The sequence below is a fragment of the Carassius gibelio genome, chromosome A23 (genome assembly GCF_023724105.1).
Source record: "Carassius gibelio isolate Cgi1373 ecotype wild population from Czech Republic chromosome A23, carGib1.2-hapl.c, whole genome shotgun sequence".
In the NCBI taxonomy this organism is placed as follows: domain Eukaryota; kingdom Metazoa; phylum Chordata; class Actinopteri; order Cypriniformes; family Cyprinidae; genus Carassius; species Carassius gibelio.
In genome coordinates, this window is record NC_068393.1 from 20,895,481 (window position 1) to 20,923,045 (window position 27,565).

At 34.6% G+C, this 27,565-nt stretch overlaps 1 protein-coding gene across 4 annotated transcripts in view; it reads left to right on the forward strand.

The window, feature by feature from the left end:
• Positions 1-27,565, forward strand: part of src (v-src avian sarcoma (Schmidt-Ruppin A-2) viral oncogene homolog) — a 45,867-nt gene that overhangs the window by 11,285 nt on the left and 7,017 nt on the right. For 2 of the 4 annotated variants that reach the window (XM_052541381.1, XM_052541384.1), the window contains exons 2-7: positions 16,575-16,824; positions 18,364-18,463; positions 20,261-20,278; positions 22,622-22,720; positions 25,615-25,718; positions 27,381-27,530. In XM_052541381.1, coding sequence (XP_052397341.1) covers positions 16,584-16,824; positions 18,364-18,463; positions 20,261-20,278; positions 22,622-22,720; positions 25,615-25,718; positions 27,381-27,530 — 712 coding nt within the window. In that variant the 5' untranslated portion in view covers positions 16,575-16,583. Of the gene's footprint in view, positions 1-4,085; positions 4,115-16,574; positions 16,825-18,363; positions 18,464-20,260; positions 20,279-22,621; positions 22,721-25,614; positions 25,719-27,380; positions 27,531-27,565 lie in introns of all 4 variants that reach the window. The other 2 variants (XM_052541383.1, XM_052541385.1) reach the window with 2 other exon arrangements.

A 27,565-nucleotide genomic window follows, 5' to 3' on the forward strand; every position in this document is an offset into this window, starting at 1 on the left:
ATCTGTGTATCTCTTCCACTCTCTCACAGTATCGCTCACACACACATCCCCCCAGCCGCCCTTGTTTCTCTCTAATACTCCTGACCGCAGATCTCTGCTCTTCGCACACACACCATGACCATATTTAGATGCAGGAAAGAAGCGTGCGTGTATGATTGTTTACAGATGACAGCAGGAGACCGTAGGAGCGTGACTCACTGGCGTTGCTGTAGGATCAAGAATGCTGAATGCAAAGGCAATAAACCAGATTATTAATTAACAACACTGGTATATATTTCTGCCATATGGTGCAAACTTTCATATTTGTTGGTTTTCAGAGCTCGCAAGTCATTCTAATCCATCATGGCCTTATAAGGTGAATCTCACAGAGGAAATGTTTTTGCCATTATACGTTTCTGCATGAATTTGAAGTACTAAAATGTGACCGTGCTAAATGTCAGAAAAGCTTTGAAAATCATTATGAAATTCAGAAAACGTTTCCTCAAGTTCAGAAAATAGTGCATTTTCTTTCCAGTATTAACGAGCTTCCTGTTAAAACATCCAAGTGGCTTGTTCTTTTTTATTTTTAACAAATAAAGTCAGTTGAATAAAATAATTAATAAAATAAACTAAAATGGATGGTACATTAATAGGAAAATAACAAGCAAAAAAAAACCCTTAATTTTCTTTAATGCAAAATATCATTCCTTTTTTATGTGGAAGAACTATAACCAGGACATCTGCTGACCATTTTCATGAAATTCTTCAAAGAACTGAGTTTTATCGTGAAGTTTAAGATGCACTGCTCAAGGTATCTTAGCTCAGAATTTAGAGAATGTAATATGTTTACACCGTACACACATACTAACACCTCTTCGTGAGCTCTCTGCAGTGAAATAAATGTTTTGTTAAGAAGCAGGTCATTTTTACACGGGCTTCTTACTTTCAGCATGAATTCCACAGTGCTTTCGTGTCATCTAATAACAAGACCGCTGGACAGTGAATGATAAGTTTGCTGGGTATGAATCATTGGGGCCACTTCCAAACTTGTTAGTTTTTGCAGTTGTAGATGTTGGCTTGCATGTTTGCTGCTTATCCTAAAGTCAGACTTTGAAAATGTATGACTTGTTGTTGCGTAACAAATACAAACGCAGAGAATGTACGCCAATAAAGCCATGTTTATTCATGCATATGCCATTGTGACGTGTAATCCTCTCACACCTTTCATGTAAAGCAGAAGTAAGATATGCTAGATATGCAGGGTATGATTGATCAAAGGCTGGTACATGGTGTTTCAGAACATTGTCAGCTCGTGTGAACACCGTGTCATTTGCATACCAGGTTCAATTCGGTGTAACAAAAGTGCATTATGGTGCTTTTTAAAATGCATGATCCTTTTGCTGAATGCTGCTAGCTGAATCAGGATGACGTTTTCTGACTATTCAGACTCTAGAGACACGCAGTTTCATTGTCTATTTAATACAAATGTAACTATTTTCATTGTAGACCGCAGAATTTCAAACTGAACAATGTCTTATCTAACTCAAACATGTGCGTTGTCAAATTCATAGTTTGTATAAACAGTGTAACTTTGCCTGGTATTTTCATGACATTACAGTAGTTTGACAAGTCAGCCTCTGGCTCAACGCGAGTTAGGACAGGTCTGTTTGGGAATCCTGTTTGAAAAGGATCAGTTGTGTTTGCATTGCTATACTATAGAGAGTGCAACAGTCGGGTTTCGACAGTAAAAATCCCATTCATTTTTTTCCATGGGGAATTGAACTCCTAAACCAGAGCTATGAGGTGTTAAACCTGTCGAAGCCTGTATGAGTTTCTTTCTTCAGTTGAACACAAAATAAGATAGGCTCATTTAAAGTAAAACACTAAACAAAGTCAATCACTTTTAAAAGGCTACAAATTGAATAATTATTTGCAATGCATTGTGGGATTGTAGTTTTTTTTCCTTTTATTAAATTAAGTTCACAGTCTTGTACTTTCATCTTCTCTTTTTATCTGATTTCTGAAGTTCTTTTTTGCTTTAAATCAAATTTTGTAATATTCTGATTCATTTCAAGCTGGATGGTTTGGTTCACGGCTTATAACGTTTTTTTTTTTTTTTTTTTTTTTTTTTTTAGAAAGTATTTTAAGTGCTGCTGCATTCTCAAGTGTAAATGATGTTAAGCGGTCCTGCCAACTGATACTCTGGCAAATATGCTTTTATAATGGCATAAATGTAGTAGAATCGTACTGGCCAGTATGCTAGTTTGACTGGTAATGCAGTGATTAGTATCTGCCGATCCTGTCAGCGGTCATGGAGAGATTACAGCCTGTGGGCTTTCTGTGAATTAACATGAAAATGTTTTTCCTGAATTATCGGATTTACCTCTGTGCAATGTTTTCCTTTTTAGCCTTTAATTTGATTAAGGAAACATGCTTTGTTTTGTAGCTTTTAGCTCTGGAAATGCATGCTATTCAAGCAGATCTGTTTAATAACATCAGTTCCAATGAAAGGTTTGCAAATGCCAAGTTCAGAAGATGAAAATAAGAGACACAGCAAGTTTCTTTATTTCACGTAAGGGATTTTAAGATTTAAATAAACCTGTGATGGCAGGTGACAAATTATCACATTGTAAACCAAAAACAAAATGCTACACACTCATAGTGTTTGCCTGAAAATATGATGTGCATAAAAATATTTTCAAGATGCATTAAGTAAAATGCAATTACTGACATATGACTTCAATGCATCTGCTGTAGAAAATAAAATAATTTGAATATCACGTAAAAATGCCACACACCATTACAGTTTACTAGAAGTAATTTTTAAGTTCAGATGCAATTTGTTTGGGTGTACAGTAAGTAACTGCATCCCATATGGATTTAGTTGTTTGATGGCTTTAGGTTTAGGGAGGGACAGAACACGTTTGCATGTAATTCATTTGCATTCATTTACTTGCAAATGTATTAATACATGCTGTCAGCGCACCGGGCCAATGCGTGCTGGCTTCAGCATGTAAAATATAAGCCCCACACTTGATCTGACGCACGTGGCTGATTAGAGAAGCTTCCGCTCCGCACAGTGAGTGGCCCAGATATCTTCCGTTCAGCCTTAAATGATTTCATGTGTGTTGGCAGCCGATTAAGGGGTGAACAGGTTTTCAGACATTTTATTTTAGAGGTGCAAGCATTAATATTGCGTTTGAAGCATGCAGTTTTTTTTCCATCTACGAGTGCTTTCTGGTGTCTCAGCTTAAAGGGATAGTTCACCCAAAAAATAAAATTGTATGTTTATCTGCTTACCCCCAGGGCATCCAAGATGTAGGTGACTTTGTTTCTTCAGTAGAACACAAAACACAGATTATAAATGGAAGTGGATAGGAATCATGACTTTGAGATAGGGGTGTAAGAAAATATCGATACATGTGCGCATATTTAGCATTATTATTATGAGGGATGCATGATATAAAAATTAGCCAATACAGATTATTTTCAAGTTATGGTCAGTAACCAATAAAGGTCTGATATTAAAATGTATACTGTTTTGTCTATAATTAAAGTAAAACATCAATCATTTAAAAAGGCTACAAGTGAATTGATATTTCATAATTATTATTATTATTATATATACTATCAAAGTATTTTTAGCTTTTAATTTATATTTCCAGTTTTTTTTTTTTTTTATAAATCTGTTGTAAGTTATTTTTATTTAAGTTATTTCTACCTAAACTTTCATTTTTTTTAGTTATTTTTTTTATTATTTTAGGATTCATCTTATACTGTATTTGTATTTTACTTTATTTCTGCTTTATTTAAATGAACACAATCCATGTTTTCTTCTTCTTTTTTTTTTTTTTTAAACCAGTAACACTGATTTAGGAATTATGTACATTGTTAAACAATGGATATTCATTTTGAGATTTGCTAAAGATTTGCGTTATTAAATTATTAGTGTCTTTAAAGATTAACAGCTATAAATAGAATTTCTGTCATATACACACCCTTCTGCATTCTTCCCTCCGCAGTACAGAAAAGAAAATATTTTGAAAGTTAAGCAACATTGGACCCCATTGACTTTCATAGATTTTTTTTTTTTTTTCGTTCCACAGAGCAACAACCAGTTTGGAATGAGATTAGGGTGAGTAAGTGATTACATCATTTTCATTTTGGTACTAATATATTGTCCATCCCTACATTTAATTGAACAAAAGTGGCCAGATTTGATTCCTATGGACTGACTTTTACACAAATCCTGTACAAACCCTCTAGCTGTAGATTCATTTGTGTTGTGATTCCTTGAGGGAGTGTTAATATAGTCCTGTGCTGAAAAGCAGCCTGTCCAGACAAAAGGTCTGATCGGCTGATCAGAGACCCTGGCGTTCCCGTTCATCTGCTCACACACTCCTGGAATTCCAATAATCACTTCCATGGAAACCCTTGACCGGGTCTCTTCAGATGGAGTAAATATTGACTCGAGCGCCTCCTGCCTTGCTGTTTCTCGCTGAGTGGCTGTGTCTGGGAGTCAGATCTTGACTGTGTGTGCCGTGTTTACTGTACATTCAGAGTTTGACTTCCTGTCGATGCATGTTGTTTAGTAGGATTCTCTTGTTCTTGAAAGGGTTGTGACCAGGTTTGGGCAGGTAGTGCACACATGCTGTATTGTAAACTCTGTTCAATGATTTACTGAAGTGACAATAACAGAAAAGCATGAAGAAGAGGAGGAGGAGGAGAGGAGGTATGTAAACATGGAGCCTGAGCTCTATCCTCTCTGCCTTTTATACTTTAATGTTATATATATTTTATACAAATTTAACCATGTCTGTGAATTAAAATCTATATTTAAAATTGCTTCTTTTTTTATTGTAGAGTAAACAGTTCTGGTGTGTGTGTGGGTGTGGGTGTGGGTGTGGGAGTGTGTTTTTAATCTTGGTCCTGAAGAAAAACCAGTCCAGGATGGGTTTGAGAAGCACTGTTATTGTAATGCATTTGGCCATTTATCCAAAAAAACCTTCTTTGCATTTAAAGTTTAGATTTGCTTGGCTTCACAAGTGCACAGCCCTAATATACATAGTTTACATGTTTCTTTACTGTGTGGTGAGAAACATCTACTGAAGTGATACTGAAGTAGATAGCTTTAAACATGTCAACCTTAATGAAGGCTCTTCAAACTCCTCCATGGCCGCAGATAACCTGAAAGAGAGAGCTGACTGAAAACTGATTGATAATGGCTTCAGTAGCAGCTCAATTGGAAATGCATCAGTGTTCAGACTGCCACACATCTATAAATTTTGCTGTCTTGATAGTATAATATAATATATAATATACTTCTTTCAAAAGCAATATATATAGTGTTCCTGTAGCTCAATTGGTGGAGCATTGCACTATCAAGCACAAGGTTGGGGGCTTGATTCCCCGGGAACACATGATAGGTAAAAATTGATGTGCAATATATATATATAATATACATACACACACATACATACATACATACATACATACATACATACATACTAAAAATTCAGCTTTGCATCACAGAAATAAGTGATAATTTAAAGTATAATAAACCTAAAAACAATTATTTTAAATTGTAATAATATATCACAATATTGTCTGTATTTGTATCTGTATTTTTTTTGTAATCTGTATTTCTGATCAAATAAATGCAGGCTTGATGAGCAGAAGAAACAAATAGTAATGTTTCCAAACTTTTGGTCTGTACTGTACACACACCAACACACACACACACACACACACACACACACACACACACACACACACACACACACACACACACACATATATATATATATATATATATATATATATATATATATATATAAATATTTAATTATTTATTTATTTATTTATATAATTATTATTTATTTAATTTTTTAATCGTACTGTCCTCATCGTAGTTTGTATCTTTTAAATATATAACTTTATTTCATTTAATCAGAGCATTATTTATCTGACTAAATAAGATTTCCTGAATAAATGAACAACTGAATTTGTGTTCATGTTCATACAATTTTAATGTAACTTTTAGGATTTATTTGAATTTACATTTATGCATTTAGCAGAAGCTTTTATCCAAAGTGACTTAAAGTGCATTTAAGCTATAATTTTTTTTACCAGTATGTGTGTTCCCTGGGAATTGAACACACAACCTTTTGCGCTGCTGACACAATGCTCTACCACTGAATTGTCTGGGTTCCATTACTGTAAATGATGAGAGAAACGATTTTATTTTATTCGTTTGGTTCTTGTTTGGTACAGTCACTGGTCATGATATAAAAACGCTGATTACGTGAAATCTCGAAAACACTGCATAACATGACAAAACTTTAGCTGCTAATCTAGACGGGGAGTTTTCACTTTCTGTTGCTGCGGCCTTGTACACTTTCAGGTGCTTTTCCAGTTCAACTGAATTAAATACTTTCATTTACATGTTTTCTCTGGCTTCGATGCTTCCAGTACCAGGGCGTACTAAAGCAGCTTATCCACAGTTAATGAAACGTTTGATGTTCACCATGCGAATGCAGGAATAACATGATAGACAAAAAAAAAAAAAAAACGTTTAAAAATTGACTTTCTTACTTTAAACAAAAAATTAATAAATAAGAAAGTTTGTTAAATTACTAAAACAAATAAGCCAAATAAGACAAAAGCACAAAAGGGCAATATACAGCACTATATATATATATATATATATATATATATATATATATATATATATATAATGTATGTATATTTATGTATATATCTGTGTGTGTGTGTGTGTGTGTGTAAACAATGAAGTATAATTAGTTTTATTAAATTTTCAAAATGTTCACTATATAATTATATATATATATATATATATCCACATGTGAACGAAACATTTCAATAGTCATCCATTTTTATATTATTTTATTATATAATAATATTTATATAAACATTTTTCAAATGCTAAATATCCCGTTATTGCTATATTTTTATTCAAATGAAAGTTTTAGTATTTTTTATATATAATAATAATAATAATAATAATAATAATAATAATAATAAAATGTGTTTAAAACATTAATAGATGCTATGTAAATAGTATATGAATAATATTAAAATAACAGGTGGGGTAGAGCTATAACTTTCTGCTTTATATAGTCTTTTCTGCTGAAATGATTGTGTGAACAGGTTTTTATTGAGCTTTTACATCTCAAATCATAGCCTGCGAAGACAAACTGAGTTCATGTGAAAAAACTTTATCTGATAAAAGGAAAAGGAAAAAAAGGATCTCGGGTCAACAGAAAACCTGAGTTGTAATTCCTGTTTCGCTCAAACCCCTGGGAAGTATGTGGGTTTGGTGATCCTCTGGCTTTCCTCCTGCATAATTAAGTGAATCCGAAGCCTTTCATCATGGATTGGACTCTCTCTCTCTCTCTCCCTCACTCACTGTCTGCAGGTGTTTTCCTCGTCCTCAGGAGAGCTGACCGTGAACATTCACACGCTAGCTGACCGCCGGCTAACTGTTTCATGTTTCTGCAGGTGTTTTGGAGTATATGGATGCTTGCGTGTAATTTAGAGATGGTTTTGCTTCTGGTTTGTCAGACAGGACTTTAAAAAGAGGAATTAATACAGGCTGCATAGCAACAGATGAGTGAATAGTTTCAGTATCACATACTGGACTCCAGATTGCACGGCTTGCTGGGTTGAGAACAATGGACAGTTTTGTTTTATCCAACCTGAGGTAGCTCCAGCTGAGTCCGCTTTGTGCTTTTTCATATGACTGCGGTATAATGGGTAACAGTCATCAGTAAGGTCAGATTTATAGCAGAGATTAGGTGGTTGCTATGGTTGCTAGGGTGTTCTGGAGGGTTGGAATGGAATATGTTTTTGTTTTGTGAATAATTAATATGTAACTAAAATGCTTAAATAACATTTAATCTCTCTAAATATATGTAGTAGTAATATAAATGTATATTAATGAAATATATACAAATATTATATTTTTCTTGTTCAACTAAAATAAAATATTTAAATTGTATGTATATATATATATATATATATATATATATATATATATATATATATATGTATGTGTGTGTGTGTGTGGGGGGGTGTATATATATATTAATATTAATATGACTAACGAAAAATAAGTAATATATAAACCATAGATATATTATGTATTTTATGTTTATTATGTATTAAAATTAAATATACTGTATATATCTGAGCTATTAATATATACACAGATTTAACATGTAATATATTTTTTTATTATAAATTAAAATAAATAGTATTCATATGTTTACAGTAATAAAATAAAATAAAAATATATATATTTTTTATTAAAATAAATTATATTCATAAATATGCATTCAGTGAGTCATTTTTGGGTCATGCCCTACCATTTGAGAAAAATGCCATAGTCATATTTTCTGCTTTGTGTGTGTGTGTGTGTGTGTGTGTGTGTGTGTGTGTTTGCAGCACGAGTCCAGGCCTGTAGGCATCCTGAATCTGTTAGTAGTCTGAATCTGAAGCATCATGTGTGTTTGTGTATATGCATTACTGTACAGTATGTACGTGTAGCAGCTAGCCCTCACTTGATAATGGCTTGGCTAAACAGCCCAGCTGCTCTTCAGCACAAAAAACAAGACCGGAGGGGCAATATCGACCCTCCACCCCCACATACTGCCCCGCTCTGTCCAGTCCGAGCCGTCTGTCTCTCCCAGCGCTCAGGAATCAGAGGCGGTCTGTGGAGCACTGGGGGGGGGGGGGGTGGTGGGGCGTCTCTGCTTCATCCGATCTGTCGGAATCTCCTCAGCTGTTACACAGCAGCACATTTCCACTGGTGACATGAGAATTTCCCATCTCGCAGATGACAAACAGCCATGCTGTGATTGGTTTAGGTTTGTTCCCATGTTAGGGACTATTTTTAGTTTATTTATTTATTTACTTAGCTTTTTTGGGCATTTCTTGTATTTGTGCACTTACAAAAAATATAGATATAGTTCTGTAGCTATCCACACAATTTAATCTAAACGTAGTTAATAATTAACATTTATTTACTCAAAGTTTGTATAGATAAATAGATAGATACATTAATCATTCAAAAATATGATTTTTTGTTGTTATTTTAGAATCATTTACATACTGTTGTAAAAACCCAATGCTCAGCTGTCATATACAGCTAACCAGTTTGTTAGAGATGTGGTTCAGTTTGCCAGAGGCGATGTTAAATGTGAGTTTGTATTATCCAGACCTTTGATTGGCGTGCCACAGTATTGTTCTGGACGCAGTGGGACTGAACTCAGCTCCTAATTTGTGTTTGGATTAAACTGGATGATTCCCAGACCTAATCTCAGATTTACGAGTGCTCCAGATACGTTTGAGTCTTACGCAATCTCCAGCAAGAAAGCCTGCCATTCTGCTCGTGTTTCAAATATGGAGAGATTTATCAGAAATTCAGATGTTATTGCTGAGGCAAAGATCACTACCAATATTGCTCACACTTGACATTATTAGGAGGTTATGAATAATAATGATACTCATTCTACTCTGGGGCCAATAAGCACATAAACACCCCAACAAGTTCAACGCTAACAACACTGACCCTAAAGAAATGCTTTGGCATCCACCCACAGCTTCATTTCTTTTGTTGCTTTTTATTTCATGTTTTTTTTTCCTTTTCTTATCTGTATTTCTTTTCTTTTGTTCTTTTTGTACGTTTTGTATTTTTTTTTTTTTTTTTTATTTTGCATTATTATAAAATTTTTCTTATCTTTATTTTCTTGTTTCAATTTTTTGTTGCATTTGTTGTATTTTTTTCTTTTGTTTTGTTGCTTATCTATTTCTTAACTTTTTAATGCTTTTTGTTGACTTTTTTTGTATTTTTCTTTTTGTTTTATTGCTTTAATCTTTATTTGTTTTAGTTTGGGTATTTAGATTTCTTTTGTAAAATGTGTTTTTCTTTTTTCTTTGCTACTTTCTTCTTATTTATTTTTTTGATGGTCTGTTTTTATTGTTTTTGGCAATGCATCTTTTGCACTAAACATATTTTATTCAGAAAAAGTGCAAAATATGCATGTAATTGGTCTTTCTGTCATCGTGTATTGTTAATTGAGAAAAAGTGTTTTTTGTTTTTGTGTTATTTTAATATTCAAATAGCCCTCCAAATGAAGAATCAGTTCCTAATGACATTACCTGTCAATCAAACTTCATAAGCCGCTGACACAACACAGCATAAATTCAATGAATGAATTTCCTGTTTCCAGTTGTTGTTTACCATAGATCAATGATGCTTTACATAATGTCATAACCCCGTTTGACTCTTTCTTCCAATGATCATTCACTACATTCAAACTTCAGTAAGGTCGTTTCCAGCTATCTGCCAGATACAGCTTCAATCAGAGTCAAACATTCACTTCTCACAAAGCAAATGACATTTCTCTTTAATGACTGTGCCTTTGTGTTAATGACTGTTTTTGTTGTGGCTGGACATTACTGAGGCATGAGCCTCATGGACTCCATTAACTGGGTTAACGAGACATCTGTGTTGTTGCAGGATGCAGGTTTTCCCTGGATACTGACTGGTAAACACAGGGACCGTATAGCACCCATGATACATTTATGTCATCTAGAGCCCATATGGTGGAGAGCAAACTAATGAGCTGATGTTTCTCTTTTTTCAGTTTTCTTAAACGACTTTTAACTGCATTGTATTTTTCCTTTTCCGAACCACAGATTGCTAAATTTTTTGGGCATAATTGGCTACAATAGGATATTTGTCTACGGATATTTGTAAAGCAAAACAATCAGATACATTAAAGGTATTTTTGCGACAGGAACAAATAAATGAAAAAAATCTCTATGAACCCATTCACAATCTGTTTGAATTGGCAGACCACGATGAGCAGATGTTATTTCATTTTGGCTGCTTATTTATTTATTGGTGTTATTTTTCTTTATTTTATTATTATTTTTTTCATTTGTTGGATCTTTTGTTGCTTTATTTTTTGTGCTTTTTATGTTATATTTTGTTTTGTTTTTATTTATTTAACCCTTTTTGTTTTATATGTTATATGTTCATTTTGTTTTAGTTTATTTTATTGTTGTTGTTTTTTATTTATTTATATATATTTCATTTTATTTCTTGTTTTTTTTAAGGATTTATTTTATTTTGTCTTTATTTTTTGTTTTCTTTTATTTGGTGCATTCGTTTTAGTTTCTTTTCTTTTTTTATTTGCTGTCATTTCAAGTCTGTTTTTCTGTTTGCTTAGTTTTCATGCTGAACAGTTCTTTCAGAGGCCTCTTTTCGAAGAGTGAAGAAAAAGCTGTCATTGCACTTGTTGTGAACAGATTTGCTTGAGAACTTGTTTGTAAATACCATATTTTATTCAGTGTGACTTGGAATCGATGTGAAAAAATAACTTGGATATCCTATCATTTCAGGGTCAGTGCAGGTCTTTAATGGTACAGAGCACACATCTGAGCACTCTCCTCATAACTCCAGTCTTGTGAGGGTTTGCGGCACTGCACTGCCAGTGAACCTGAAGTGCACAGGTCTCTAGTGAAAGCTTGCAGGGCTCCAGGGACTTCGGCTGCACTCTAACTCTGCATTCACACTGTTCGGCTGAGATTAGTTCCCCTCCACCGGGCCCGTTACAGCTCCTCTAAGAAACGAGTTGCCCTGAGCTGCCAGTCCGCAGGGGTTTCTGAGACAAGACGCTTCCGCTTTTGTAGAATTTATCACCCTGTAGGCAAGCGGGGGCTTGTTCTTCATGTTTATAGAGAGTTGAGGACTGTAAGGAAGCACGTGTTTAGTCAGGTTTGTGTGGGTGGATGGGAAAGTGTCTCTGTCTGTCTCTCAAAGAATGTGTGTGTGTGTGCTGGCAGACAGACAGTATGACATGTGGAAGTGTGTGTGTGTGTGTGTGTGTGTTGGGGGTCCGTGAAGATCGTATTGCAGTGGCTGTCACTGATATGTGAGAGGAAACAGCTGAGCACTCCTGTACTCTGCTGAAGAGAGGTTAAAGTGCACTAAACAAAACCTCATGCTACCATGGGTCACACAAACTGTGGCCACTCGGTTTCTCTGGCCTTTTTCTTTTGATCAGATCTGTCGGTGTAAAATGTAATTTTAGCCAGTCGCAATCACCTATATATACAGGGCTTAAATATTCCGGCACCGTGCCGGATCTCCGGCGTGTGGCCGTGAGGAAAAAATAATAATATTTGAGAGCCTGCGCATGCAGTTTAATATTTTCAAGCCAATTTATTTCTTCTACCAATCATATGAGAGGAACGCAGCTTTAACTAACGTTGCAAGCCTATCAGAAGCAGAGAAGGGCGTGTCCTTGCAACACAGTATGATTGATGCCCATACGTCAATATCACGTTAGCGTTGTCGGAGAAAAAAAAATGGAGCGCAAGTTTATGAAGCCGGGGGATGCTGTCCTAGACTTCTAGCAATAGATAAAGGACTCAAAAATAAATGGCGCTTTTTGGCTGTTGGTGCAAGAAACAGAGAGCCCTGGGCTTGTTTCTGCATTATTTGTTCGAGGAAGCTTCTGTATGCCGGCAGCGGTAAGAAAGTGCTTGCTAGCTATGATTTATGTTGCGTTCCAGGCAACCCGTAACCCATGTTTTTCCAACCTTAAAGTCCCCGTGAAACGGAAGTTACAAACGGCTTCTCTCCAGTGTTGTGACGTATTTCCGAGAGAAACGGAATAATAAATGAGGAAAATAGTGGGCGTGGCTTATTTCCAACTAGCACCTGATTGGATCTAGATAAGTAGGTGTGTTCAATTGCATGAGACATGGTTAATTTCAACTCAACGTCGTCAAACTTTGAGGTACTGACGGGACAGCGTTATCTGTTAATTAATGACAGATATCTCACAAACCCCATTTCGTGTTCTGTCCAATTTTTGAAGTATTCGCATGTGAAGTGCTTCGGGCACATCCGTGAACACTCTGTTATACCTCTTTCCTCGAAATGTAATTAAATCGATCCATCTGGACAGTAACGAAGGACTTTTAGGAAAAGGGAAAAGTGTTCCGTGAGTTCCACAACCAAAAATGCACCTCCTCGCCATCTCTCCTTTCACGCGCTGTCAATGCTCGCAAACACACAGGCAGCCTGTCTACCTTTCAGTTGGAGGGGCGTGGTTACGGATTAAGCAGACACCCAATTCCTCAAGCCTACGTCATCAGTGAAGGTCCTCCAATGCAGAGGGGAGGGGCATTTTCAGATTTTGATTAAAGATTATGAAGCCAAAAATTTTTTTTGTGTGGATTGACTCGCATGGATGAATTGTTCCGCACAAAACGATCAATTTAGGCGAACAAAGTAAATATAGTCAATTTTGATTTCATGTGTACTAAAGTGCACTGGAACGGCAGTCAAATCCGTGACTTCCCATCCGTGAACTCGTACTAGATCGATGTACTCTGGGTTTTGACGTCACAGCACGCGGAACAACAGTGACAGCCCCTACGGATGCAGTGTTTATGCAAGTGGTACATGTTGAAAATTACATTTTAGGACACTGTAACGTTGCAATAAAATTAATAATCTAGCTAAATTTCCTTGCGCACAGAAAGTTTGGCGTGACTTGCCTGGAATGGTACAAAGTCGTAATTCGTGGTTTGAAATAGTGACGAGCTCAAAAACCTGTCAGGAACGCAGCACCAAACTCCGGTCATAGAGCCACTGCCCGTGCACTCAAACTTACCACGACGTTCTCCCGCTCCCGCCGCAAAATCCCGCGGGTAAACTTATTTTTTTATACATTGCATACACTGTTGTATATAAATTAAAAAAGAAACGGAAAATAAACAAATGTTTAGTTTTATTTGCGTTTAATTAAAAGTAACATTTAACAAAAATATCCTTATTCCTCAATAACAAAATAGACCAATTTTAAATATTTAGCTAAATAAAATTATTTTCCCGCAACCCGCACACAATAATATCTTGCCGCCCGCATCCGCATTCACCCATCAATTATTGTCCGGCGCCGCAATCGGTGGCGCTGGGTCCCGCGGGGGTGCAAGTCTCTAGCCGGCAGCAACTATTAGCTGACACACCGTTGTCTATGACTGACCATGTCTGCGATTAAAAAATATGTTTGTGCACGTTTATACCAGAACATGATTTGTCATTCAGAATTTCGCAGCCACTGGTCACCCTGTGTATAAAACTGGCAGAAGACAAAAAAAAGCGTTAACTAGCCTGATGGTTTCAAATCAACATGCGAGTTATCCCAGAAAAAAAAGTGATAATAGCCTGGATTTCACTTCTAATCTTCAGTTTAGCAGTTCAGTTCTTTAGCACTTTGAGCACTTAATTATTTAAGCACTTTAAGCACTTGTTATTGTTTAGAAGATAACACTTTATTTGACATAGTACTTTTAAATAAATTGTGCCAAACATAATTATTAATTATCATGTCCATCTCAGTCCGTTTACCATTTTTTAAGCACTTTAAGCTCTTGTTATTTGTATTCGTGTTATTATCGTCAATATTTGAATGAAGTCTGTCTTTGGAGTTTCTCTCCAAATAACCCCCCCCCACCCCCCACCCCCCCCCCACCCCCGCCAAAAAAAAGGTTCAGGCTCAGGATTTTTTTCCGCTTTAACCCCTGTATATAGACGTATTGCACAATATATGTATATGACCTTAATAATTTTTGTTTGTTTAAGGATCTGTGTCTTTGTGAATATGGACATCTGACTGATAAGTAGGGATTGTGTTTTTCAGCTGTTCAGTGCAATCTTAATTTACAGCGAAAAGAAAAAATCTGTAGACGGAAAAGTCTCCAGTTTGAATTTTTCTCATTTTCTGTTCGTTATTTAGCACTTTTTGTTAGAAAATGTTTATTAACTATTTATTCTAGTTTTTTGAGCTATCTTATATTTTGACACTTAATTTCCATGATATAAATATTCTTAAGAATTAAAAGTTTGTTTTTATTTGAAAGTGTGTTGGCTTTCTTGCATTATTATGCTTTCATATTATGATTATATATTCAGTTAAATAAAATGACCAAGCATTATTTAAAGGTGCTGTATATAATTGTTTGTTTGTACAAAGCATAAAAATACCATAATATGTTTGTAGATATTTAGGAATCATGTTAAGTTATCATACTTGTTTCTCCAAAAAACAATGCTGCATCCAGTTACTCTGCTTTAAAATGTGCGTTCCGTGTATGAATGTCTGTTTTTGTTTGGTTCTGTGTGATTCTGCCCATTGTCAGTTTACCCAATAGTTTTTCAACACCCCGGGTGGCCAATTGGTGGAAAATGGCATATTTAATTTTTTTGGTTGCTTTTAGTAATGTCTGACTTTTTATTAGTAGGGCATGCTTAGGCAGAACCGCTACCAGCAATGATTAATTTGTACATTTTTGTATCCTATTTTTAATATACATTCCTGATGTTATTGAGAAAAACTTATGACGAGCATGTCATTGATTAGGAAATAGTATTTGTTATCTTAAATCACTTACCTGAAACATATTTGATGCAGAATGAATCATTTTCAGCTGCATTAAGTCACATGACGTTTGGACAATGTTAACCAATAACCAAACAGTTATTTATTTATTTAGTAAAAATGCATCAGTAGAATTAGAAATGCAATAGTAGAATGGCTTCATTCCATTCTGGCTCAATTTTCAATGTCCAATAAACAATCTGTGTTTATCATTTCCTCTAAAAACTCTTTTTAAAACTAAAGAATACCACTCACATTCTTCAGAAAATGGTAATCGAGTTTATTAAAATGGCTTGAATTTGAATATTGTGTTGTTTTCATATGCAGTAATGAGACTGTGGTTTAATACTGAATATATCTAGATAAAGATATTTCAGTGCACCAATATCACAGTTTAGTTTATTTGTGTTACTTAAGGAATAACAGAATATCGCCTGCATACATAGTTGGTTAATAATTCATGAAGTTCATGCATAAATCATGAAAAGGGGCCAGTCTTTAGCGCCAGTGCTGGAAAAAGAGGGGTCTGAAGTTTTTTAATGGTACAAATTGCATCAAAGTAAATTTTTCTGATATATATATTTTTTTCTTTACGTCAAAAGTCCAATGATTTATGAACGTGGCACAGTGGTTAAAAATCTATACTTGTAACAGATAGGATGTAGCTTAAAATACTGTAAAACATGATTAATAAACCATCCAAATGTATTTATCGTTGTTTTATTTAAGATAGATAATTTAGATTATTTACAATATAAGTAAATAAATACATGTATTTTTTTATTCATATTTATTTATATTATATATTTCTATATAAATTTAATATTTTTATATTTACATTTTTATTTCTATTTTATTTATTTAAATACAATATCATAAGTAAATAAATGCCTTATTTAGATGTATTTTATTCATCTTTATTAAGATTCAAAAGTTTAAATAAATATTAAATATTTGTATGTTTAAATTTTTTACTTCTATTTCATTTATTTTTCTATATATTTTTTTATTATATACTATTTTTTATTTTTAATAAACTACTTAAATTTGACTCTAGTAACAAGTTTACTGCAAGGTGTTTTGTGTAAAAGCATCAGCTGTCTGTCTCTGCAGGTCTAGGCCATGGGTGGAACCAAGAGTAAGCCCAAAGACCTCGGCCACCGTTCCCGGAGTCTGGACGATGGCTCCGGAGGACACCATCATAGTCCCAACCAGTCGTCCTTCACGCCCAACCGGAGCCCACCGGTGGACGGCCCTAGACGCGGCACCCAGCCCAACATCATCTGTGCGGAGCAGGCGCTGTTTGGAGGAGTGAACTCGATCAATAGCACCACGTCCCCTCACAGGGTCGGCACGCTTTCCGGTAATGCAGCTCGGTCTGATCAGTGACCATACACTTCTGCTTTTGCTGACCTTCTGTATTAGGGCCAAGACATCTGAAGGGTGAATTAACTGAACAGTTGCACCATGCATGGAAAGCAGGAAAACGTGCACCTTATTCACTATAGTGCTTTTCTTAATCTAAATTAGGCTCATTAAAGATTTGTGTATATATATATATATATATATATATATATATATATATATATATATATATATAATAATAACAGGTGCAAAAATGTTAATGAATTAATTGTTTAAATCGCATGAATGAGAATCACAGGAAGTGAATCTTAAGACTTTTTTTTTTTAGTCTTTTACTAAGACGCCACATCAGAGCTTTAATGAACCATCTGATGTATGCTGCTCACTAAAATAGCGCGGGATTTTCCAAACTCCTAAGCTCTGATCTGATTGGCCGGTGCTCCAAGATCTCTGACAGTGGAGGATGCAGAAGTTTTGTCCGTCTGTGTGGAAACAAATTTGTGTGCATGATACCCAGCTGTTACAGTGAGCAATTTCTGCTTAATGTCCACAAAATGACTGGTCTTTTTAGGTCATTTTTCATTTAGTTCAGTATTAATCAAAATGAATTAATATTGTCTATACAACCATTTTGGAAACTGCTGCACCATTATTTAAATACTGTACATGTTAAAAAAATTAATAAAAGGCTTTTATTAAAAATATTATGTTTTATAATAAGTAATTAAGTAAATAATACTGTACATGTATTACTGGTAATATCATTATTATAGTAGTATAATTATCATATATGTGTGTGTGTGTGTGTGTGTGTGTGTGTGTGTGTGTATATATATATATATATATATATATATATATATATATATATATATAGTTCATGTTTTAGTAGTTTTCTGTTTTTGTCATTTTTATTAGATTTTGTTTAATATGTCTGCATAGTATTTATAGTCCTTATTTTTTATCTCCATTTTGTTTATTTTAGTACATTAAATTAAACTGAATGAAAATAATCCTTTGCTTAATTGAAATAAATATTTAATTATGTATCTCAGTTGATAAAATATATGTATTATATTATTGATTTTTATATACATTTGATTCAGTTAATAAAATAGGTTTTCTAAAGTATTTATTTTTATGCAATTTTTTATGTTGCTTTTATTTTTTTCAATTAATAAAATAATTTTTTTATTAAAAAACAATCGTTGATTTGTATTTTATTTCAATTTATTTCAATAATATTTTTTTTTTTTATTTTTTTTTTTTGTTAACTATAATAACCCTGATTGCAGCATTACTTTAATAGACCAGCATGCAAAAAATAAATCCGATTTACCCGCTTCTTAGGTGCCACTTCGACACTTCTAATGCTGGCAGTCAAGAGTCTGACTATGCAAGTCTAGACTATTTTTAGATGCCCATTTTCATTGGGAATCCAACATTGCATTATATTTCTTAGGTTAATCAAATTTCCCTGCTGAAGTTTTTGAGTTGCATGCATCAATGCTGTATGTTTGTCTCTTGTATTTTTCCATAGGCGGCGTGACCACGTTTGTGGCTTTGTATGACTACGAGTCACGAACCGCCTCTGATTTGTCATTCAGGAAAGGAGAACGACTCCAGATTGTCAATAACACGTAAGGGGGAAACACACACCCACACTCACGCAAAAACAACAGGGCTCAGGAGAGCAATGGACACACCCACTGATGCAGACATACACACACACTCACATCCTAGAGTCTCTCATCTGTCTGACTGCTGTAGCCCCCCCCCCTTCGGTAACCATAGGAACTGGCTCCCTGTGAAGGCACTGTATTTGTGGGATGACGGCTTTTTGTTCTCTGGATTCCATTTTTGGTCTTTCCTGTGCACACTAAAAAAGCTCAGCTGCACGTCTTTACCTCCACTTCCCCTCCCAGACCAAAGGGAGCATTTTCCTTCCTTTCTCCACCTGCGTTTCACTTCCTTATTCCAGTGTTCAGTGCTACAGTTAAGAGAATAAAAACACTCTCAGTAACATCCTCTGGTTTCGGCACAAAGCGGACCTGGGGAATTGCTTTTTTTTTTTAAGTCAGGCCCAGTGCAGTGTGATATATGGGTGAACCTGAAACAGAAACAGAACATGGGGGGGGGGGGGGTATTTCAACACAAAATCAAGAGAAAGTAATGAGAAATAATATTTCACATTTTGTTTTTAGTAACATTAATAATGTTTACATTGTAATGTTATTTTCAGCTCATAAGTTGGAATTCATTATGAAAACAAGTATGTCTTATACTGCTATTTATTTAAGCCAATTTAGATGTTAAATTTGATCTTTGGAACACAGTATATATTAGTGTATTACAGTACCGAGAACCATCTTTGAAAAATATATTTTTTTTTACACAGAAAAAAAATGGGGTGAAAAAATGAGAAAAATAAAAAGCTTAAATCACAAAAAAAAAAGTTGGAGTCAGTAAGATTTTAATGTTTTTGAAAGAAGGCCATATGCTCACCAAGACTGCGCTTTTATTTATTTATATATATATATATATATATATATATATATATGCATTTTATTCAAGTCTTTACTGTAATTTTTGATCAATTTAATGCATGCTTGCTGAATAAAAGTATTAATTAATTTAAAAAGAAAGATTTTACCAATGCCAAACTTTTTAATAGCAGTGTGAATATAATTTGTTTTCATGAAAGAATTATGAGCCCTTTTTCATGAACTGTGCAGATTATCGGTTTGAATATGCCTGATGAATCATTAATTCATCACAATTAATTAAGTCACAATTAGCATGATTCATTTAATGATCTTAAGTCATTACTTGCAATCATACCAGACTTGAAATGAAGCATACTTAATGCACACTTAAGGTTCACGAAACTGAAATCACCATCATTGCAGCAACATGTAAAGATACACATGTGCAGGTTTTTGTAATAGATGTTAAAACATTTTAAAATATTTTTTTTGTATTAAAACAAATGACCAAAATAGTGTAGTAGTTCAAACCATTTATGTGGATTTAGAACAATCTGGATGTTTTCATGAAATTCACCTTTTAAACCATAACCAGTCCGCACCGATGTCCATAACCCTTCCCAGAAGCTCCTGATAATAAAGTAATCAGCTTTTTAACAAAATCACAGAGCTGCTCCGGCTTATCGCTGGGACCTTCAGAGTCATGTGTCAGCACACAATTAGAGATAATCAAACGCACATTACTCAAATTGTTTTCCATATTTTTAGTACTCGACATGATGAGCAAAGATAAATTGGATAAATGCTGTGTTTTCAGTGCGTCATTGTTGCGGTTGACCTTCAGTCAGCTTTTAAACCTATGTGGGATGTTCTGTTTTTCTGCATTTAATGTCTAAACACCTCACGTCTCCTCTGTGTTTTTCCTCCACATGCTTTCTCTCGTTTATGTAGGAGAAAGTTGAATCCCAGGTTTGTAAAGTTGATCTTGCTTTCAGCTTTCAGTGTCCATTCCGTGTGTGTGTGTGTGTGTGTGTTATTTCACTGTTTGCTTGTCCACCTGAGATTTGTCCTGACTTTTCAGAGACTGTAGAAGTGGTTCAGAAAAAGTGTCACACCTCCTCATAACTGGCTCAATCATGATCATTTTACATTTGTCCTTCACATTGACTTTGTGGTTGGTCCATTGGTGTATTATACATTGTTCCTTTACATTTGCTTAGACTACATGTTAATATTCATGCTACTGTATGTTATGCTAGATTAGGATAAGTCCTAAAATTGAAAATAGTGTCAAATATTTTTTTTCTTTGTTAATACTGTTTTCGGTTTAAACAGGAAGTTCTTGCAGTTGTCGACATGTCCCTTTTTTTACAATAGTAAACATGTAAACTAAAGGCTTTTGTGGAAGTAAACTAGCATTTTGATGTCCTGAAAATGAACAGACTTGCTCTACAACCCATTAAAGTCTGTTAATTTAGATTTCACAGGGTTATGAATGAACCTAAAGGCAGCAGTGTTAAAATATCATTAGAATTTAACTAATTTCTATAGACGCCCTTGAAACTAAAAGGCTCGGACTAATACCTTTAACTAAAGTTCAGTCAAGTTTTGCTTTCATGTGGTCATTTAACTTAATAAACTTAAAACCCAAAATGTGTAATTTACATGGAAACTAAAGGCTGTTTGCTGCATTTTCAGTTTACAGTATCTAATACACTACTGTAGTTCTCATTACAAAAATTGTAAAACTAAGTGTTAAAAGGTTTTTTCTGCATATGTTTAGCTATACTCTAGCAAATGACCTCAGACTTACAGAACAAAACTTAAAAACAAATCAAATTCAGTCAGTTTTATGGGGTGATGAAATGAATGAACTTAAAAGCAAAAGATAGCATTAAGCTAAGTTAACACAAAGGATATGTGAAAAATTATGCAATTTTGATGCAATTTTCATAAGTTATTTGTATAGTTGAAGTATAAAGTGAAAGTCTTAGCATTAGCATCAATGTTTTCTTCATAAATGATTGCTCATTTGTTGCCTCATCTTCCAGAACCTCAGCTTATCAGAATCACAGTTTTTAAGCCTTTTCATACATAAATAATTCATTAACATCTGAATTTTGAATGGCACCCTGTGTATGAATAATATATTTGCATTGTATGAATATGAATATGTGCCCATCTGTGTATATAGCGTGTTTCATTGTTTCCACTGGAGCAGTTCTGTTTTAATTACATTTAAAAACTGCTAGCAATAGCTCAGAGACCTGGAGAGGTTTGTGTGGGGTCAGCATGTCTTGGCATGGATGAATCTTATTACTTTAGCTTAAGGAGTGAGTCACAGCCTGACACCCCACAGCTCACACTAAAACACAATCTATTATTAAAAACCCATCCAGACTCCAAGACAACAGAGACTCAGACAGATGACTCATTTTTTGATAAATCTACCAGTTTGGTAGTAAATAATTCACCCAAAATGAAAAAAATCCATCATTCCAAACCCATATGATTTTCTTTTCTTTAATAACACTCAGAAATAATTGCTTGTGCAACACTTTTGCACTTAAATTGACCAAATGTAGGTTTACAAAGAGACAGAAACTTTCTAGTAAATTTCGATAATTTTTGCAAAGATTTTTTTGGTACCTTTGCTGGACATTTTCCAACCCCTTTCCAACCCTAATCAAAAGTGACAGTAGAGACATTCATTACAAAACACTTCTATTTCAAATAAATGCTGTACTTTTGAATTATCTGTTCATCAAGAATCCTGGGTAAACAAATCAATGTTTCAACATTGATAATAATAAGAAATGTTATGCAAATCAGCAGACTGGAGTAATGATGCTAAAGTGTAATCTTTCTCTATTTTACTGTACATTTTTGATCAAATGATTGCATATATATAATATATATATATAATCTCACTACTGTATATATCTTACTATATGCACTCACACATATGATAGTTGCACAGATGAGAGTGGAACGTGATATATACAGTAGTAAGATTCAGTAATATGGGTTTGGAACAATGTGAGGGTGAATAAATGATTACTGTGTTTATTTTGGGTGAAGTCAACTGTCCCTTGCTTCATTTATGCATAATTTGGCACAGGTAGTTAATGTCTTTAGAGCAGCTTTGTCTGCATTCTCATTTCATGGATTATAAAGCAGGAATGATACCGCAGATGTATTCTCATGGTGTATGTTTTGGGCGGTTAAGAAAGACATCTCGAATGTGTCACTGAATATGTTGAATGTGAGTCAAACTGCAGGTGTGTAATGTGTGTTTTCTGGCGTCTTTAGGGAGGGCGACTGGTGGCTGGCTCGCTCGCTGACGACGGGAGAGAGTGGATACATTCCCAGCAATTACGTGGCTCCGTCTGATTCCATCCAGGCTGAAGAGTAAATCCTCTTCCTCCTCCTCTTTCTCTCCTTCTATTTGCTGTTCTCCTCTCTGTGAATCCACTGGTTTGCATTTTTTCCCCCTCCCTGTGATGTCAGCACTCTAATTAGATCTCCCAGTTCAGCTGAGTGTGATTCTAGGTCCTCATTGACTCCGTTGACGATTATTTTACCAAACAAAACAAGAGTTGAAAGAAACCGCTCATTTCAATTTGTTAGGAGTCAGCTGTTTAGTCAGTGAAGCTCGTCGGTCACATGTTAGTTTTCTAAACACCCTGACTGATTCACGAGTCGCAAAACTGATTCATCAAAACGAACCAACTCATGAGAGTCACTTGTTCTGTGTTGAAAAGATCTGACTCAACAGAACAATTTGTTCACGAGTCATCCGGCAATATATTCAAATGTATTTATTTCTGCTAGTTTCATTTCATTTAACTTTATGTACTAAAAAATACAAATGAATAAAAACTATTAAGACCAAAAATGACAAACACACAACTGAGACTAACACAAATAAAAATGGGGAAAAAACTATAGAAAAAATGTTTTTTTTTTTTTTTTTTTAATTCAGACTATTACTAAAAACTATAATAGTATCTCAGTGACACTAAAATAAGACTGACGCTCAACCCTTGTGACGTTACTAACAGAATGATTCATTCTTGCCCCTCCTCTGCTTCGGTCTGACCTTTGAGTCCTTTATATTTCTCTTTTCTCTTTCATCCTCCTCTATTCTTTGCGATAAAGTCTCTCCATCTCATCAGTAAGAAGGAAAATACCCTGATGGCCCAAAAACCTATTCCCTCTTGAATGAGTAGCATACGTCAATGTCTACTATTGTCTGTCCTGTTCATGTTCTAACTCATCCTTTTTCCTGAGAACCACACACGCGCTGTTGCTCAGTCGACTGCCGCATTAAACAAATACACACAAGCACTCCTCTGAAAACCTATGATGATTAATTTTTCCACGCTTGCCTTGCCAGTCATCTCAGATTGACTCTGGAGAAAAGGTAAGACTCAGAGAGAGCGCTGCACATGAGCGGCTAACAACAAACTATGCTGATTTATAGACACTAAATGTCTCTGGTCCGGTCATGAATCCCAAACACCACTGTTTTATCGCTACTGGAACAATGAGTAGGAATATTACAACCTGAATCAATGTTCAATATCTCATGAAGCACAATTCAAATGACAAAGCATAGTCCCTTAGGCATAAGTTAATGCCATCGTTATTAGCTACGCAGGCTTGATTTAATAATAGATTAAATGTACACTACTGTAGAAAAGTTTGGATTTAGTAAGATCTAGGGCTGGGCAATAAAAAAAAATATTTTATTGATAATCACCTCAATATCGCGATATCCGATAATATCATCTATTCGTCTATCGTCTATTTTCTTTTCTTACTTTCTGCTTAAAGAAAGTTAAAGTAAAGAAGGTTTTTTTTTCTTCACAATTTTAGAGCTCCGAGGTGTCCATATAGGCCTATAACGAAATAAAAAAAATGCTGCATTATTTATTTGGAAAAAGTAAGTAAAAATGTTATTTGGTATTTTATTTTATATTTATGTATTTTATATATATTAGTGTACGAGCACTTGAATTGCTTCCTTACGTCAGTGAAAACAACTTAAAATACGCCGTCATTTATGATAAACGCATAAACTGTAAAGAGTCTAATTTTATCTGCGTACACTCACAATAAAAAATAAACTTTGTGTTTTTGTAAAATAAAGAAAACAGGTATTGCTTTCTGCCATCTCAAGTTTCCTTTTCCTTGAGCGTGTTTGTGAGGATAGCACGCAAAAATAAATACAAACGCAGTATAGGCCTATACTGTAGGCTACTACTTGCAATTCAGTTTTTTCTTTTGTTTTGTTAATCTGTTAATTAAGTGAATATATTTTGCGTATTTATTCCTTCTATGTAGGCTATATGAATTAATTCTGCACAGCACGTGCGTGTTTATGATGGTATTTGCACATGTAAAATGAAACCCCTGGAAAACCTGTTATTTTTAATGAGTCATAGACTTATCCATTCTAATTTAATTTAATTGTGATGTAACAATCTTCTCAATTAAAACTGAAATGAACATCCTTAGCAGGTAGCTTGATGTTGTCCATGAATCCAGTGAAGGCTGTTACACACACATTTTCTTTCTCAACCTTTTACGGCACACAACTGTGTTTTACAGGGATATTTTGACATAATTTTGTGTGTATTTGTCCACAAATTAATTTATGAGGCGGCTCTCTGAGTTTTGGATGTGTACTCGGCTCAGAAAACAGCGCGCGGTAGCTACAGAAGTGTCTGCTTCATCTCGCGCTTGAAGAATGAAATTTGAAATAAAATCACATTATTATGAAGTTAAAAAAAAAAGTTAGTTTTATAACGAGGCCTATTCGATTTCTGGCCTTAAGTAAATAAAGTGATTACAGAAAAAATGTTTTATTCCCTAATAATTAGCTGCTACAAAATATTACATTCATGCTATTTCATGTGAATACCTATGTGCAGGGTAATTACAGGACTATGTTAATATATTGGCGATTATTGTCTGTAACTGACTTTATTGACATTGCGATACTTGCAAGACATTGTTAATATACGATAATATCTTCAAATCGCCCAGCCCTAGTAAGATCAGTTATTTTAAATTGTATTCATATTTCAAAACGTTAATATATAAATGCATCCTCTGTGAGCATATTCTTACAGACCTTTTTTTCTAAGTTGGGGATCGTAGTTCTGTCTGTGTATTAACATAAGCTGTATTTCTGGCCAACTGTGCATGTCTGTGGTACAATGTTACATGTGATTATTTACTCTAAATACACTCTCTCTCTCTGTCTCTCTCTTTTTTCTTTCTCCATCCCACTCCAGATGGTACTTTGGAAAGATCACACGCAGGGACTCCGAGCGCCTCCTCTTGAGTCTGGAAAACAGGAGAGGAACTTTCCTGGTCAGAGAGAGTGAGACAACCAAAGGTGAACTGAATGCGAACTGTAGATATTCTGAATACTTTTCTTATTTATACATTTTATTAGTTTTATCTATTTATAAGTTGTGTTTTATTTTGTATTTTTATTTATTTCTATTTGCTTGTTTTTATTTGTGTGTGTGTGTGCGCACAGGGACAATGCAAATTAATAAACATTTCTGTAAATGCACTAGATTTAGCCAAAGGTTATTATTTTTTTATCTTTTAGTCTTCCAAAATGTATCAAAAAAGACAATAAAGAAAAAAAAGAGCATAGCAAAAGCACAAAAAAATACAGTGTACACATTATTAAATATATGAATCTATAAAAAGGCACAATCAAATATTTTATTTTATTTATTATTAATTTAATATTAAAATAAACAAGAATTATATAATTATTATTCAAGTAAAAATAATTATTAAAATGATCTCCAAATAAAACTAAAAGGAGCAAAGCAAAAACACTAAAAGATATGTCATACACAGTGTTTTAAATATATTAATCCATCTTATAAATATTAAATTTTATAATTGATATTGTTTATTCATGAAACAATTACAATGCATATATTGTAACATTTTAATTAAATACAATTTTTATTTTTTATTTTTATTCTGTTTACATTTTCCAAGCAATACAGCATCTTTGTGAATTAATATAGAATATATACATTTTTTTATTTTTTTTTAACAAGAGCATCCCTCAAATCCCAAAATTCCAGTGCGGTTGGAACGCTGCTCAGCCTCTAATAAAGAAACAATTATTAAAGACAGTGATGACAAAGAACCAACACCAGTGTTCGTGCATGTGTCTACATTGAGGAAGTTGCATTTCAGGATTTAAGATCAGAACAAAGTGCACGTTCAACTGAATTCCCCTTTTTCTGTTTGTCACATGCACTCGCACCAATACTCTCTGATCTCCTCCCTCCGCAAACCAGCTTTTCTCTCTCTCTAAACACTGTAAAGATCCACACTCCATATATGGGCTTTTAGCTTCAGGTTCTACACAAACAATGTTCATTTGAGATGATATGTAAAGAGTGCAAACGGCTGTGTGTGTACGACAGAATACGAAGGTCAGAGATGTGCTCGAAGGGATGAAGAACAACTAGGTCATCTGTATAACCGTGAGCCATATCTCACAGCTCATACCGTCAGCGAGAGGCTTGTGTAGAGACCGAGAGAGGCTGAAGGATAAGTCAAACCCCAAAGAGAACAGGGGTGGGAACGAAAGAGCAAGTGAATGAGCCATGTGAACGTGTGTAATGACGACAGCGCCCTCTACAGACCATTGTGTACAGTGTTTATTAACCCTATAAAGCCTACAGGAATGCACTTTCCAAGACCTGAATCATAAACCCTTCATTTGATACAACCCTGTATGAGTTTCTTCCTACTGTTAAACACAAAAGAGAAATTTCAGGAACCAAACAGTTGATGGTAGCCATTGACTTCCATAGTATAGTGCTATGAGTGCGACAGAAAGAAAGAAAGAAATGCAATGAATGCATGTTTTGCTCAGTTTAGTGGATTTCAAAGATAAATAAAATGCTACAAAAGTGTGGAATCTGACAGTTTCAAATCTAAAACCTGGGTAAATGTTTGTTAGTGCCATCTTTGTCATCCAGTTCACCTCTAAAACGTGTTCTGTGTGTCTTTCCAGGAGCCTACTGTCTTTCTGTCCTGGATTACGACAACGTCAAGGGCCTAAATGTGAAACATTACAAGATCCGGAAGCTGGACAGCGGGGGATTTTACATCACGTCCCGCACACAGTTCAGTACTTTACAGCAGCTGGTCAACCACTACCGCCGTAAGTCACTTTCTCACAGACGCCTGCTCCTCTCT